Source organism: Opisthorchis viverrini, assembly GCF_000715545.1.
Source record: "Opisthorchis viverrini unplaced genomic scaffold opera_v5_93, whole genome shotgun sequence".
Classification (NCBI taxonomy): Eukaryota; Metazoa; Platyhelminthes; class Trematoda; order Opisthorchiida; family Opisthorchiidae; genus Opisthorchis; species Opisthorchis viverrini.
The window spans coordinates 1220144-1237813 of NW_008751750.1; the positions used below are offsets into that span (position 1 = coordinate 1220144).

At 43.0% G+C, this 17670-nt stretch overlaps 1 protein-coding gene across 1 annotated transcript in view; it reads left to right on the forward strand.

Moving 5' to 3' along the window:
- Positions 1-17670, forward strand: part of T265_05175 (hypothetical protein) — a gene marked incomplete at both ends in the record, with an annotated part of 42341 nt that overhangs the window by 17060 nt on the left and 7611 nt on the right. The window contains 4 exons of the mRNA XM_009170107.1: positions 2139-2252; positions 4416-4475; positions 12293-12451; positions 13936-14010. Of these exons, the coding sequence (XP_009168371.1) occupies positions 2145-2252; positions 4416-4475; positions 12293-12451; positions 13936-14010 (402 nt within the window). The remainder of the gene's footprint in view (positions 1-2138; positions 2253-4415; positions 4476-12292; positions 12452-13935; positions 14011-17670) is intronic.

Consider the following 17670-nt stretch of genomic DNA (forward strand, 5'->3'; position numbering starts at 1 on the left):
CACAGTTAGGTACACAGAGGCAGACTTCGTGTCAGCAAGAGGTTTCTGACCAGCACATATGTAAGAAAGAGAGTGACAGAAATTGTTTTCAAGATTTACAGTCCCTTCTAGACATTGCGAATACAGCCTTATTTCCAGGTGGGAAAATGGATCCAAGGGTTCTCCGTACATGATAGATACCCGGGTTTGGCTTATCGTTTGGGTGGCCACAACACAAAGAAAAGCGTATTTCATTTTTTAAAGATACTGCTTGTTTTAATTTAATTTGTTTGAAATACTCATAGTCTTTTGTTCGTATACTGAAGTATAAGCCGACAAGCGATCACACGGTACATTGAAGGAGTTGGTGGCCGTGAAAAGCAGACGTATGTCTAAGTTGAGCACCAAAGACAGGTGGAAATCGCGTACCAGTTTGTTTTCGATCCCCAAGTCCTCACCTCACGTTCATATCACACCGGATAGTGCCGAATCCTGACATCTATGCTGCTTTTGCAGTTTGCTGCTTTGCGCAGTTGATTAGCCGTCTTGAGGGTCAGTAATTGGAATATAACGTTGCCTGAAGCGGAGATTTTTTATTGATGTGCAATAATCCCTCATCCCAACACATTAACCCTTCTTTAGGAAATGTGCAATAACCCTCATCCCAACACATTAACCCTTCTTTAGGAAACCACCCTGTTCTATGAAAAGCTTTAACCCCTCAATATGAAATGGTTTTGAAACGATATTTGAGAATGCTTCGTTTGACAAATGAAAATCACTCAGTCTTGGAGATTTTTCAGCTTTCAATACAACGGCTGACCTAATGGGTTTACCGACTGGCATTGTTGGGTGAAACGTGATTTTGTCGCTCGCCCCCTCTCTTAACGTGTGTTCAAAGTCGTATTTAACACTCATGCCACTGATCAGCTGGATGGATAGGCAAAGTGCAACCTTATATTGTGACTTCACCTGATAAATAATGAATTATCCCTAACACATGCGTTTTGGAGCAGGGAAAAGTTAGCCATCACGACCGTTCGGCTTGTTGAGCGAGGTAAGTATGATCTTTACAGACAGCTCTGATTGACAGAAGGTGTATTTTCAGTGCATCACTTGTAATGCCGATCGAGATCACTCGGACATTGCCAACAGCTTAAGCCAGATATGTTTTTTGGACAGAAAAGCCGAGTAACTCGGCTGAGTGAAACCGGACAACCTAACCGTAATAGGGTAATCACTATAGCACAGTTTGAAACGAGCTCCGGTGACTGTACCATCTCTGCGGCTCTGCTGAACAGAAAAATATGCTGCGGTTTCTCCTGCCGTCTGTAATGACTATTGAGCTTCAGTTTACGTAATGCTTATTCTAGCAACAAAAGCAATACCATTCATCCAGAAAATGAGTTTGTTGTGGAGAACTGTTCTGTTTTGAATGCGCCACAAAATCTGCCTCTTAAAAACACTTGCTTTATTTTCGCATCTTGGATATTTACGGTAATCCTTAGCATCGCAATAATTGTGAGTGATGCATGCAATCCAATACACCAGTAGGGACAGATTCACGCATAGAAGGATCTACATTCGGGCGGTCGACGTGAATTATATAATGAGAATCATGGATTGGCTCGTATCCGGAATCCAGTGCCACTATATCAAGTTATCTACATAGTGAGTGCAATAACAAACGCTGTGAGAAACCATGCAAAAAAAGCGATTCCCTGAGACAGTGTTTTGGGAGATTGGTCAGTGACAAATGAAAATCACTTTTGAAGAGCATCATTAGTTTGTTTTCTGCAGAAGGGACAGCAATGATACCAGCGACCTACCAAAGGATTGTTCGGTTGAGTAAGGTGGGGAATTACATAATTCTCTAGTTCATACACCAGCCGAAACTGTTGTACGCAAATATATAATGTAGTGAATGCATGTTCAAGGTTTCTTGTGGCAAACCCGGCTTGTAAAGCCGTCCTCCTCTACAATGGTAACCAAGAACCTCGTTCTTTTGAGACATACCAAGACCACAACATTAGGGCTTCAAAGGCAAGGGGAATTAAGGACTTCGGTTGAAATCACAGTGTAAAAGATGATTGAAACCGACTACATAGACTGCGGTCTTTTTGGGAAACAAATATAAGCCATTTCATTTTTTCCTCCAGGATTTCATGGAGCGCTTACAGTCTGTTCAAAAGGAAGCCAAGTCTTCGCTCGAATCCTTAAGCGGTGATTCCTCCGGCTATCTTCAGACGAACGAATTTCTTGGACATTATCTGGTGAGTCAGTTGCACCCTGTACTATCTGGGGGCAGCATAGATCTCGGGTTCTAAGTACTGTTCATTTCTGACAGGGAATAGAACTGCCGTAACGGGACTTGAAAGTTTCGCCTTTTTACTGAAATGGCCACTTTAACAAACCCTCACATGGACTCACGCGGTATTTTACATAGTGATGCTCTACTCTACTTTCACTTCTCCTGCAGAGATAAGCAACAGCGTGATGCCTACCCGTGCGACTTCTTTCAAGCGGTGTGGCAGCCATACAAAGTCATATGTTACAGCTCACCAGCATGTCTAGTACTTTGCTAATGTATAAGAAGTTGGATGAGCACACGAAAGACAACTATTGATTGAGATTGCTGTCCGGCCCAGATACTACAATGTTAAAACAATGGCGTATCAGTGCGTTTTTGCAATAACAAAACGCAATGGTAAACATAGTCTGAATGGTTTGAGTACCGAGTTTCGGAAAAGAAACAGCTCGCGTCAATGGCAACTTGTCGTTCCCGGGTCAGCGATCGAATCCAAGTATCGCTATCGCTATATTTTACCAACATTCTAGAAGTCCGGGCACGTTTTATAATGCCACTGATCCCTTCTATAGGTCCCACTGGAGGAACATTCAAAAAGGGTCCTCTGTAGGAAAGATGTCGCTACCGGAAGAAACCACGAGGGACCAGCCTAAATTGGTACTTTCCGATGAAGACCAATGTAAACAAATATTTGTTTTTTTCGTCCATCAACCAAGATGTCAGTATTTGTTCTGAGGCAAATAACTGGCGAATAACTGGTTGTATTATGGAAGGACCGTAGCACACAGGGCTGAGCGCTTCTATAGTAACACTTAAACGAATGTGCTTTGAAACTCTAAATAAGACCCTCTGTATGCCGCTTTGCTGAATGGATCACAAAAGAGCTGTTACATGTTTTCTGATCAAACAGGCTGTTCTTAAGGTGGTCAAAATCTCCTCGGCAGCCTACGACCGGTTTCGCCCGTCTTTGGGCTCATCAGCTAGACAATTATCGAGTAACCATCAACTTTATTTACAAACAAGCATTGAGGGTTGAATTACTTAGTCATGTTTTAAGTTGGTGTTCATGCAAACTCTTTTGTCTTGTGGTTCAATTAAATTAGCTAAAAACACCGTACAATAAGCAATTCTGGACTTCCGATTCGAACAGTGGGACAGTTTCTGTCATGCCATAAGAACACATGAAAATGTTCTACTCATCCGTGCATCATGAGCAAGAACAACCTACTACTAACCGACCCACGCCATAGTTAAAAAATACGAATTACTCATGATGTTGATCCTGTCCATTGTCGGCGCGCCGTTACTACGCTTTCGTTTAGAAGGTCTGGTGATACTTATTCACTGAGGACTAGTAGCTGGTAGGTAGTTGCGTGATTTTTAAAACCGTTCACATAGCATTTACACGTATTCTAACCTTCCAATCCTCATGGACACTTTGCAATGACCTGCTGTGTCTGCCATGGACTCAAGCTACACATCTGTTTTACTCTCTCGAGATCACGCTCAAAAAAGATCACAAACATAAGTTTCTGTTCACCATTGGGATGGTAGAGTCCCGATCCAAGAGGTCGCTTGTCTAAAAGCACTACTTTTGTTGTGTTCCTTGAGGTGTTCTTTCCAGAGGGAGACCATCGATGAAGAACCATTTTCCAAGTCAAGTTCCATAAAGCTGCATCACGTGAGGTCCGTCAATGAACTGAAAAAGTAGAGCAAAAATACAATCATTCCAAATTAGGTAAATAAATTAATACCTCATAGTACAAGAGTTTCTGAGTGATACTTTGAGGGCAGGATCAAACATACTCTTGTAATCATTTTCAACAGTGCCGACTTACCTAAGACTAGAGGGAGACATCTTCAGCAGCGCATGATAGTGATGCGTAAGTTTGAACACATCAAAAGCGTGACGTGATGTAACTTCTTTTGTGAGCACTTGAAGTAAGTCAGCGGCGTTTTACTAGTTCAACATTCAGATACCTCCTTCCTTCTTTTTTATTTTTATTTTCTAATTTTTATGCTAAATACCTTTTGAATGTTAGAACGCCATTAAGACGAACCCCTTCACTTAGTTGATGGTTAACTAATGCAATCAACCAAAGCCGAGTTGATTTCTCTTTCATTTTAGAAGTTTACACAATTACTGTCGGAGTTGATCACGAACACGCCGTATAGCCAGATTAGTCAGGTAAGCATTCTCAGGCTACAGTCTGAACGCGTTAGTCTTAGCCATTAATACCATTTATTGGTCACCCTGTTCTTGGCAAGCTAGTTTTCAGTTGTGTTATATCTGCTGATTCGCCAATCTATGGTATTTGCCGCTGACCCGCTCTAGCGCCCAGTGCCCGAAAAAAGACTCACGGAAGGGAACACTAAAACTATATTTCGAACAGGCGAGTGCGAGAGCGTGAGCGCGTGCGAGTGCGAGAGCAAAAGCTACCACGGTATTTAAAGGAGACTTTCTGACATCGATCCAGGCTGTCTGATAGGCGTTAGCGAACATCCGTCAACATCGCTCGTGCCTCTATGAAGTGCCTGATAGCTGTTCACATTCGGTTGTGCTTCTATGGCGTGCATGTGGACTCATTGGCTTTTGCTGAATTGATTGAATGATTGACTGGCCTGGATGCTTGCCGGCTTTCCTGCTGGGGTTTTGGTGGAGCAGTAGATTTCGGGCGTTCTTAGGTTACTTTCAGGAATCTGACGTTCCTGATACATTTCCTGAACCAAAAACAACAACTGCATACAGTAGTAAATTAAAGCTGAATTATCATAATATCTGTTTCGGTAACTGGTACTGAGTACTGCTCAATCTAGTTTATTCTGGCGGTAGACTATCATCCCGTGGGTTAAAAGTTACTCAGTATTCCCGATTAGTTTTTATCCTTGATGAAAATATAGCGACTTGAACAAGAATTATAAATTCAAGCAATTCTCCCCTCTGGATTTCGGTAATAACGAAAGTTTGTTGGACGTCTCGGTAGAAGACAAACGGAAACTGTCCTACCCTTTGCCTGATTCGTCCCATGGGAACCATTCAAATATTTCTCTGCCTAATATAGTGAGGAAAGCTGCCAACTTGAAGGAGTAAGCAGATTCTAGTGCCGCCATGTTCCTGCACCAGCTGGAATTTTGTTTTCCCAAGTTCTCTATGTCAGACGAAGAGCAACAAGTACCCGTACTTTTAGTGATTATACTATAAGTCAGTAAAGTCGTACTGTCCTCTGCGAAACTGGCTTAAAACCAGTATAATGTTTCCCTCAGAGGAACACCAATCCTAAGAAAGTTAGGTTTGAAATGATCGACCCTGAATTACATACAATTAAAAAGATTCACCAACGATGAACTATCTAACGCGGCCGGAAAAAAGCTTAACAATTGCTCTGTGCAGCTTCAAATGTAATTGCTGCACGTAAAAGCACCAGAAGCCTTGCACTCTCAGGCTGGACCAAATCCTCATAGTGGAGGATGTTAGACTGTCAGTTCATTGGTCCCTGACAGGCTCCACACGAAATACCCCATAAACCACTGATTCACGGTTCATACAATGTTTCGGGCTACTGAAGCGGCTTAGGACTAGCACTTGCATCTTCCCACTGCCATCTTTCATGCGCCTGAATTAGAAGCCCAGGGAAGAGTGATCTGACCAAACCTCTCCCTTCAACCCGGGCAACAATGAAGTAGGAATCACCCTTGCAACTGTTTGTGCACTGACATACCTCTCCTACAAGCGAACGATGCCGGATCATTTGTTCGATAGCTATCTTATATAACCTGTCCAAACTGGCTAACAGGTAATGCTCACCCATAATTTGTGTCACCCTAAGGTTGGCGTGTACTGCACCTTCAAAACTTGAACAAAATACTGATGTTTGGCCATACACCTAGTACAGGATGTCCCATAATAGACGCAAAAAGTAATACATACATTAAGACTTTATTATCAATCTAAACATTTATTATTTCTTAGATAAACATACAAACATTATGGAGGTTTACTACAAATAAACTAATATTACAAAAATGTTGAAATTAACCGCCATTTTCTTCTACAACAAGTTGGAGGTGGTATGGGATGAGACAGCATGTTTAACTACTTCAAGCGTCACTCGTGCACACTCCTCTTCAATTCTTGCTCCTAACTTCACCAAATTCTCCGCTTTCTTTTTACGATACACGCAAGCCTTGATCATTTCCCAAAACCAATAATCCAGGGGTGTGAGATCGGGTGACCTTGCGGGCCAAAAGTTTAGAGATCCACGAGCAATGACTCTCATCAGGAAATCGCTCTCGGAGGTAAGTTCTCACTTGGTTTGAGTAGTGGGGTGGAGCGCCATCTTGTTGGAAGACGGCCGATGACTTCTTGTGCTGCTTGAGTTACAGGATAACATGCGTCTGCAGCATATGGAGGTAACTGTCGCCGGAAACCGTAGCTTCAAGGAAAATGGAACGCAGGAGACACTTTGAGGAGAGTCACATCCACACAAAGAGATGAGAGGAACGGAGATTATGGGTAAGGTACTCGTGAGGAGCTTCACGGGACCATATCACGCAATTATGCTTGTTGATTACGCCATCCACAGAAAAATTTGCTTCATCACTCCATAAAATGTTGGGAACGATTTCTTCATTGTCCAGCAGCCAGTTAGCGAACTTAACACGTTGCTCCTTGTCTTCTTCGGTGATGTTTTGTAATAAAGTGAAATGGTACGGGTAGAGACAAAGGTGGCGTTTCATAATACGATGCACGCTGGCCGAAGAATGCCGGTCAACTGAGACACCTGAGTTATTGACGAAGATGCTCGACGGCATGCTGTAAAACGGGCGCTCTTTCATCACTCAGAGACTTTCTCCCTTTGCCAGGAAAATCCAACACAGATCCAGTGGACTCAAATTTCGCAATCAAGCGTGTAATGGTCGACACGGTGAAAGGATCTTTGATGAGACCATGTTTGGTTGTGTAACCACGAAGTGCAGCGGTGGTGCGTTCACCAAGGAAATAATAGTTTCACAATTTCAATGCGCTTACTGACATCCATCGTAAATGGAAAAAATGTCAATAGTTGCATACAAAACCTCATTTATGTGGTTACTATTAATAAAGAACTTTATTATTTTTTATTTGGCTGACTACGTATAATTTATCTATTAAATTTTGCGTTTATTATGAGACATTCCATACATTCAGGACAAAACCGTTTTTTTTTCAGAAATCACTTTATGCACGCCATTGATCCTGAAGCAACGACCCATGATATATATGGTGTAAGAGTTGCACAAAAAGCCGACCGCGCTTTTCTGAATTGTATTCCAGCGAACGCTCTTCGGCGCTGTTGTGTTATCCACCTCAATAGAATTCAAAACCACAGCAGGAGACCAGGATCCGTTTGTAATGTTCGATCATGTCTTGACAGACTAAATTTCTGATGCTTGGAAAGGCGCTACCCAGGTCTGTCTCGGCAGGCCTGTTAGACTAGAACGCTGGTATTGTCATCCTTTTAGGTAATCTGAATGAACAGCTTAGTCGACTGAGCCCCGCAACATGTTTGGCCAGACAGCAAACAAGCGGAATTGATTCCTTTGAATATATGCTGATCATCCACCATGCCCCTTTGGTATAAGTTTCTACCACAACCGTGCGGATCGTAAAACGCAGTGGCCACCAGGAAGAAATCAGCCATGGATCTAGTTGGATTATGTGGCAATCATCCACTAGTGAATAGTGACTGTTGAAGGTTATTGCCCTTTCCGGGATTTACATAGTGATATTCTATCACTTTTAGTGTGTGCACACCTGTCATCACTCCTTCTCTTACGGTCCTGTGGATCGATAAAATGTGCGAATCCATCATCTTCGGAGATCTGTCATGACGCAGCATTACCAACCCGAGCCGGCTCAAAAACTCTGTAGTGCACCGGAACAAAAAACGCTAATCAGTCCTCGGATGTCACGTGTCAGCAAATCGGAGAAGCTATTCTTGTGGTGTTTAAAGCTACGCCCGACATCTTCAAATCAATACTGAACCGAATGCAGAACATCCTTACCAGAGTGGAACGCAGATCCCTCAAATGCTAAGTATGGAAATGTGAGGAACGGTCGAGATCTCTGGTAGATAGTGAAACTTTTGAAGTGAAGTAGGAGCGGACAGTGCTTGATATCGATTTTTTCACAGGCCAGAAAGAGGAAGGCAGTTGAATGGACTCAGAGATAGATCACACCAATGATTGCGGATACCTGCGAACACGGTCCATGAGACATTATATGGTGTACATGCATCCAAACTATTTCCTTCACTTCGCAGCTTTTCCCCCTGAACTCCCCACCAGTAAAAATTGGACCACTCTCCAATGATTCCAGCTGTTGTATTCAGTGCATCGATTTCTGTTTCAAGTCACGTAAGACAAGTCAAGTAAAGCCTCATGCATTTTCAACATACTGCCCACGTCATCGACAAACGTGAATTTGTTGTCACTGTACTCATTCGCAGTTCAAAACGGATGGTTATCTGCCTCATGTTTGCTATGCTTCCTATAAAGCAGTATGTTTATTTAGAAGCAATCTCTAGAAAACGGAGCGACCGCGCTGAACCATGTGGAATTCACACCAATGTTGAAAAGCATCCAACCACAGCAGGTTGATCGATCTCCACTTATTCACTGCCTTATCCATTTGAAGTACAATGAAAGACAAATACTCCATGTTATCACGAATGATAATCCAGAATACAAACCTGTATTGAGTGGATTTGTTTGGGATAAAAAGTAGCGAATGAAATTTCAGCTCCAAGGGTAACCGTAATTTTTCAGCTTTTAAATGGCATGTTGATGAATGTCATCACCGTTCGCCATCGTGCATTCTAACGCGGCCTCAGAAGGAACTGATTATTTTCAGTGTGCTTCGAATAACTTCCCACAATCTGATGGACACCTCCTCAATCCACGGCACTGCTCGACAAAGATCTCAGGATTTCTGGGGGGTGGTACGAACTCATGAAACTTTTGGCAACGTACTTGTGGACACTCCACTACGCAGTACTTGAACAACCACGTCCGTGCAATAAACAGTGACGTAGTGGATGTAGACTTCACATCCGGTAACAAGTCCATCAGAAGTTCCGACAACATGGCTGCTTAACTGATCGCGATGTTACGTGTGCATTCTGTCGAAAATCCACTCCAGGTTATTGTTCGATCGCCTAAAATTGTTTGTAGTGTGAGGAAGGGTGACTATTTAGCTAACTGAAAGTTTCGCTGAAAGGAAACACTAGAAGTCCCTTGTACGTTATTCATTACTTTCGAGGCTTCCACGTAAATACTTGTTCTTGCAACCATCCTTTGATCGGAACCTTAACAATTGCGGTGTAGTGTCCCGTATGGTCAAACTTCAAAGTTTTCAGCAACCTTATGAGTAGTGCATTACGATTATTCATGCATTGCGGTTCTGCACAGTCAGATGCTTAACCTGGTCACCTCCGAGTCATAACGCATGTTGTATTCGTCCATCCCTAAGGCAGAAAGAGCACACGACATCACACTGCTCCACTAGGGGCGCACAAGTCCGCTGAATCTGACCACATTAACATGATCAGTGTCAGGCTCGAATTACGAAACGGTTCAATACACTACTGGTACCGCCAAGGACGACGATATGGCGAGCAAAGCCTCTCATATCCTCGCGATTTTGATACCGCTTTCTTAATTCCAAAACAAATAATTCTGCGTTTTTACCTGACAAAGATATGCGCTATATTGACGGATTTAGAATCTGCTCCGGAGTGATGCATTCTGTTCGTGTCTGCTGCTTGGAATAGGTCCATCAATCCAAAATATAGTGGGACGCTTCATGTCACTGCTGCTGACCGATTCACCACTGTTTAGAATGCCCGGACGAATTTCGTACACTGTCACTGTGTAAGATATTTTGCGTTTTTGATGAAACACTCCTTTGAGAACGTTTCTGTTGATTGAAACGCTATATCTGCTTTGACCAGACAGAACTGATCAGTCTACGTTTAAGCTGCGTAGCAAAATACAAAAAATTGTGTAACTGTTTATCCATCTAACTGCACTTTGAAAGTTGACGATCTTGTAGTGCTGCTGGAAGTGCAATATGGGCGAGTTCTTGTCGTTTTAAACACATCAGATTAGTCTTCAAGTGTGCTTCGAATAATCGTTTACAATAATCTCAAGAATGTATCAGTACATTAATTTACCCTATTTGAAAATAAGCAGTGAGAGGTGGGGGACTGAACCGGAATTCTCAGGACTATATGCCTTTGGACATTAGTGGTTTGATCGCATCTGCTTGTTTAACAAACCGCCACGCCAAAAGTGTAGGTCACACTAGAGAAATAGACATAAACATTTGATTCCTCAAGTGGTAATAAAACGCAGATCAGTTTTCCATTATTTTCTCCTGAGATTTACTCTCGGATTCTGTCACTTCCCGAATCAGAACGAACATACTTAGTTGGGTGAACAATTTATGTTCCAACAGGATTGCTATCGAAATATTCAAGAATGTAAGAGCTAAGGGGATTTCCCCTTCTGTACTGTTCTGCTGCAAGCCAGGTTGACCCCAAACTAATTAAAGTTAGGAAGGGATCAGTATCGATCATCAAATAAAAAATATACTGCTTCACAAGTGGTCTATTCTGTTACTTCATCATTTTTGGTCCCGGAAATACTTCGCTTGCAGTTGATTTGGGGGGGGGGGCAATTTGTTGATACTCTCAGTGGTAACCTAGTGCGCATTACACTGCAGCGAATAATAATGCACGGTTCCGCTGTATTATACTACAATAACTCTTCAGGGAAACCCCCGAATATTAACCGACCTTCTGGAACTTCCACAGCATAACTTTTCTTCCACCGTGATCAAAACTGTGAACCCCTCTGATCGACTAGAGACCATCTTGTCCAAAGTATGCCAAAACACTCCGGTTATCGTGATGATGTCTTGAGTCTTCATTGTGCGTTTTCTCATATTTTACAGGAATTCCTTCCAACATACTCTGATGCAGCCTTTTTCATAAAGAAAGAAATACCGAGTTCGTGTTTTTTTTTGGGTTGTGATGGCATGATGGCATGATGTGATCAGGGAGACTTAGGTCAACTTCAGCTACGACCAGTGTGGTCTGACAGCACTGAAATGATTCACCAACTGTCTAGCAGGAAGCAGTGAGTACATACAAAACTCCCGCTCTGCTATGGCCTTGAAAAGCCGACGAAATGCACCTTTTTTGCGTGGGTGTTTAATCAGAGAAGAAGATGTCCATGATACCCAGTCATCAGTGTGTGCCACAAACAGACCCAAAGCGATTTTGGTAAGATGGCTTTTGGGATATTCAGTGGATAATAATACTGATGCAAATTAATATTAAATTAGTTGCTACTATTATACGCACTGGTATTGTTGTGGTACTTTCGTCTTATCTCGGCAGTGGCAAAAACGTGGATTACAAAGAGATAATCGATTATTCGAGAAATACACTCGCTTGCAAGTCAATTTGGTTTTCACAAGAGACTCAACTGAATCTCTCGTTTATGATATTCTACAACTGAATGTGCTGCACACAGGCCGTCTCATGATTCAGTTTGCACGATATTCGAGAAATCACAGTATGTTTTCATGAAGGAAACTACTCACAGGGTTGCTGAAATCCCTTCGACAGCCGACGACCGGTTTCGCCCTTCTTGGGGCTCATCATGTAGGTAAACGAGAGATTCAGTTGAGTGTGTCGTGAAAACCAAATTGATTTGCAAATAAGTGTATTTCTCGAAAACAGTCCAATTCGGGTTCAAGTAGAACATAATGTTGACGGAAACTCGGGGACTGCGCCTACCTGATGAGCCCCAAGAAGAGCGAAACCGGTCGTGGGCTGTCGAAAAGTTTTTAGCAACCTTGTGAAACAGCAACCTTTATGAATATAATCAATTATTGTTCAGTTTGTCTGTCTTGTTGACCTGAGTAGGTAAGCTTCTCCCATATCCTCTCATCTCCAGGGTCAGTTGGTTCAACCGGCAACGTGGAACACTTTGGTCAAGCTACAAAAGAATCTACGGATTGAAGTAGTGTGCGCACTAATGTACCTTATATCCAAAACTAACCCGGACCTCCGAATCCCAATTAATGAAGAGAAGTACATATTAGATGAGGGCTCAGTAAGTTCGATGAAGTAGACAGAGATCACGCCTCGCATGGAGTTTTTGATTATGCAGTCTCCATATAATATGCCTGTTTGAGGCTTATTGTGACAGGTGTTGACACCTAGGTGAATACCAAATAAATGTAAGCGGTTTGTCGCAGTGATCCTCTGGAACTCAATATGACTCATGGATGTAGTCAAGAACCTGGTTATTGGATGGTACCTCTACAACCTTATTTCCTATTATTATGAGCCCAGAAAGATAACTGATATTAAAAGTATTAACAGTCTTTCCAAACAGGTTGGTTGACACAAAAGTCGTCTAGACAAGAGCAGTCGAGATGTCGATGGTTGGGTTCGAGCCAAGGACCTTCCGGTTAGTAAGTTCACGCCTCAACCACCGGGTTATCTCGAGCTCATACTATCTGACCGAACAAACCAAAGGGATAGCCTAGGTTAGTATTAGACCAAAAAACCGCGCCGAGGCAGAAAAATGCTTTTCAGCTGGTATCATGTTGAGTACAAATTCTACATAATACTAAAACCTTACGTTGACCGAAAATTATACTTTTCATTTACACCATTCTCTTTGTGTAGTCTACTTTCTGCCCCTGAGTAGCTTGTCCGGTTTTTCCAGCACCACACTAGAACTCTGGTCACTAATGGGAAATTCAGTTGGCCACTGCGGGAGTTGAGACCTGGATATTTGACACGCGGGGCGATCGTAATATCACTGGACGCACTTGGATTGATACGTATAAAGATGCGAATATACCGGTCACAGAGCGATCTGCCTAGTTTCTCCAACGAGCCACGTGACGACCCAGTAACCAACGTAGTCTAGTCGGTCGAGTGAGCCACATGTAAAGCCTTCTCAGTCAGATAGTCCCACGGACGTTTGAAACGCCTCAGATACTGTTTATTAGTTGTTGGTAGTAGGGGGCTTTGCAGAATTCGCATCCAACCAACCGCCTCCTAGCGTGGACTAACCACAAAATGGGGGAAGGGCTTTTCGGATGAAAGAGGTGTGAGTGGCAGTTCCACAGATCCAGAACTGCATTCAGGTGTCTTTCAGAATTCAGACATCCATGATGCTGATTGGCTAGGAATTCCTGATCGGAGTAAACAGTTGTTGAGTCGTCGTTCGAAGCGACAGAGTGACCAGTCACCTCGATGAAGCGTACATAAGTTCACTCTGGTGGAGTAGTAGTGGTGGCATGTCCGCCTCGCATGACAAATGTCCCGTGCTCGAATCCATCTTATATTCAGACGACTGAACACAGCGCTTTGTCCATGTATAAACACGCAAGGTGTGGTAGACAGTCAGGTATGCGTGCGCTCGCCAAGTTTCGTCCAGGGATTGCAGGTTTCCTTTCAGATCCTACTTTGTGTCGCCCAGGGCTGCCAAACTTTTCTTGCCTCCTGCTTACAAGTTCCTAATGATGTGAGGTACTTTTAATTCTTTTTNCATTTCTCAGCATCATTGTTTTTCCATTCCAGAAACTCGTTCGACTTTTGGCCGAATGTACCAACGAAGTAAAAGCGCTTCCGAAACGTACGGACCGCTCATTTGAGGTAAATTGCGAAATTCACGGTTTCATGCATTATACCATGTGTCGATGTTTTTTATCTCGATTTCACACAAAAATCAGAGCTAGATTGTTGTGTGCGGTAGCGCAGCGGAATCAGTGAATCTCAAGGATTGTGGTAGCTTGGTCATATGCTACGTAATCCGAGTCATTGTCGATGAAGACAAGTGGTGTACTCGGTAACACGTTCAGAATAATGAAAACGTGCGGTTTGGTAGAACATGATAGAGTTTTGTGGAGTGATGGAATACGACAATGTTGCTATATCGAGGCTTATTCCTCAACCTTTTAGACACCTCTTGTGTCCAACTTCGGGAGTAAACTAATCGGAATTGCTCTCTGACTGAAAGTGAACATTTCCACCATTCAATGGCATTGGCAGCAGCCCGATGACAACTCATTTTTCCAGCAGACATCAAGATGCAGACGCACTTGTTCATCTGAATCCTCAAAATGATGAAAGTCGGACGTATTCCTTAGCCGGTGCGAGTGAGAGTTTGGAAGCTAGGACATAACATTTTGTGGGAATGGACCCGGATGAAAGATCTAAGAAAATATCTCATCTGCGAGAGCAGCCTGCGACAGAAGTATAGAGTAAATATACTTTTCATCGTAATTCCGCCACGGATGATCAGGAAGTGAAAGACCTTATTGTTATTATTATTATTATTAAGACCTTATACCCGGAATCGGTTGGATTATTGTTTCGATGCACTGATGGGGTAAACTGCCAGATGAAGTAGACACCTAAAGTTCATTTGCATAATCTACCTGATAACTCATCCAAGTACCAAACCAGCCCACTCGCCGTATTTCAGCTACACGTCAATAAGCTGTGATCCTCACTCAACTCTAGTGTTAGTTTTTTTGTTCCTGATGGCTGTCCACGGCCTGATATTCGACACTACTTCATCGTATTACCTGAGGCATGCCAATCGTTTTACTGTCCATTTCGGAGGGAAAACCCTTCGGGTATATTATTCATATAGTGTACGTAGTTCAGTCAGATCTTGGGATGAACACTTCGAGATATACTAGTGCAAAATTACTGGCCGGAAAGTCCATGGTTCGAGCCTAAACTCAGCATCTCGACTAGTCCCGTGTGCGCTTTGGCAACCTGACAGTATCTCATCCCTCGTGCTTCATTCAGATGGGATGGCAGCTAGGCGCCGAAAGGGAGTTACAGATGAACAACTGTTAAATGGAACTGTTATTGAACGAGGGTTCTACGATAGAGGAACTAGTGTGCAGCTCTCTGGTGACCCGTTATTCATGTGTTTTTTCATGGGGTTACCGAAAATTTAGACATTTATTTCGAAACGCAACGACTTTTGTGAACTTTTGTCATGCTTGGGTCAGACTTCGCGGTACCGATCCTACGCAATTGTTTCTTCCTGTTCTCCTTCAAGAAGAAACGGTACATTACCACTGTTTGTATAACTTGTTACACTCACTTAAATAACCGCCAAAGAGCGAAAATGTGTCTTCCATATAATCGAACTCCATTAGTCAAACTTTGGATATGATTGTGATAGCTAGATTCGCGGTCCCTTGTTTTGGTGTTTTCACCATGCTCACTTCGCTAACCAAAAAGGGGAGGCGACAACTCTGATAAACTCCACTAGTTGTGAAGAAACATTATGACATTTCAGTTTAAACCCGTACACTGACACAGCTATGAAAATAAATGGTACGAAGAACACTTATTTGGGTGAAGTACATTCTCGCCGTAGCCCATGAAAATCTAAAGAACCTTATTATCCATATGGTAGTTGGCTCTTCTGAAGTCTGGATAAATTGCGATACCTGGCCGACTGACGTTACTCAAACGTTTGATGTACTGAAAACATACGTTCAAATCATCCCCCTTCTGACCGAACTCCGAAGATATGCTATTGGACTAGCTTCTTACGTTCTGAAGAAATGCATTGCAATATACCAGAGGCCGGCAGCCGTGTCACGATCTATACCCCTATGGTTGGAACGCATAACCTAGTTAACTCAGAGCTAAAAGATTCATGGCCACACCGAACTCTTACATTTTACAAACTGCCTCGTCGCACCGCGTCCCTTCTGTTCACAAACAAGGTAATTTTGCCAGTGTTCACCGAGGAGGCCGACTGCGATTCAACGAATAGTTAGCTTTCCTCACTTGTGGTCGACAATGCTATTCTAAGGTTAAATGAGTCGTTCACTTCCTGGAAAGTTCAGTGTGAACTCGCGGCAAAAATAGCCGCGTTTGAATCTACCTGTGTATTACAGGACAATTGTCAGCCAAGCACTGAACCACTAATGGCGATCTGGTGAACTTGACTCCAAAACTGTTCAGCAAAATGCAAGTAATACAACAGCGCCCGCTGTGTATAAACTCGGTATTTTTCAGAAACAACTCACGAACAGGATAAAGTCGCAAAATACTTTCAGCACTATCACTACGCTTTTCAGTAAGACAAACAGTGCTGGTGAACTAAGGCGTCCCGCCTGTGCATCAAAATCTCCTGCTTTTATGACCATATTCGAGCTCATTGTTGTGGTCAAGATTTTTGGATATCACTCTTCTAACAAATCAGAACGACAGTTCTTTGGTGCATAAATGGACACGACAAACAAAGGCTGTAAGTTTTTTTCAGAGTAGATAGTCGGATAGTACTGGTTTACAGGTATCCAGTAACAACGTCGACGTAACCCGCTGCAGATGCTACACGATCAACTATAGTTGGTGGTCGTCAATGTGGATAGACCGGATAACATAAGCTTAAAGATTGTTTTCTTCATTTTTTGTTCGAGTTTCGGAGGTTCAATAGATGTGAACCGATAAGATTTCTAAAGTGGGCGGTTGGCCGATCTGCCCAAGAAATCTTCGCGTTAGAAACTTGGGTAAAGTCAGGAGAATGAGGCCTGAATGGCGGACGCAGCGAGTTAGGTATGATTGGTGGCATGTAAAGTGTCCAGCCCCTAAATACCTGACGTGAACCTAAAGAACAGTGATTGTCAATCAAGAAAGGACGGGAATTATGAGTAACAACAAAGAAAAATGGGATGTGTCAACAGTCGCATGCTTTTGTTAAGTAGCCCTGCTGTGTACAGCTAATAAAGCGACTCGGATGATGTTCCACGCAAAGGTTGATGTGGCATGAAGGTTCTTTTTGTCTGTCAGGTTCACAATTGTGTGGGCTGAGACTCTGCCATTGTGCCCAAACCTGGGCAACAGGACGGTTAGGGTCCGCACTCAGGACCTTTGACTCAAAAGCCTGACTGAAATGTAGCAGTCATCGGCTTGTGACTACCCGAATAATCCATATTTGAAGAAACCAGCTACCACTGTTGTTCCAGGCCCAGAGAAAACACTCTGTGGATTCGGCATGGATACCATTCAGTAGAATTCAATGGGTTGCCGAGGTACGCAACTAGTCACAGCACGACAAGATATGATCTCTTCGCGGCGGACTCGAACAGGGCAGTAAGTGTGAGGTCGGCGTGCCATGGTCTCCCAAAAGTGTCTGTTCGTTCATGTACATGTACTTCGACCTCTCATCTGAAGTCCCACAAAATCCCCTTATTTTCTCCGCTTATTCAAGGAAAGTCAAACAAATTTCTGTCTATTTTCAGGCTTTTGCTGAATTCCAGTATCATTCATTACACATAC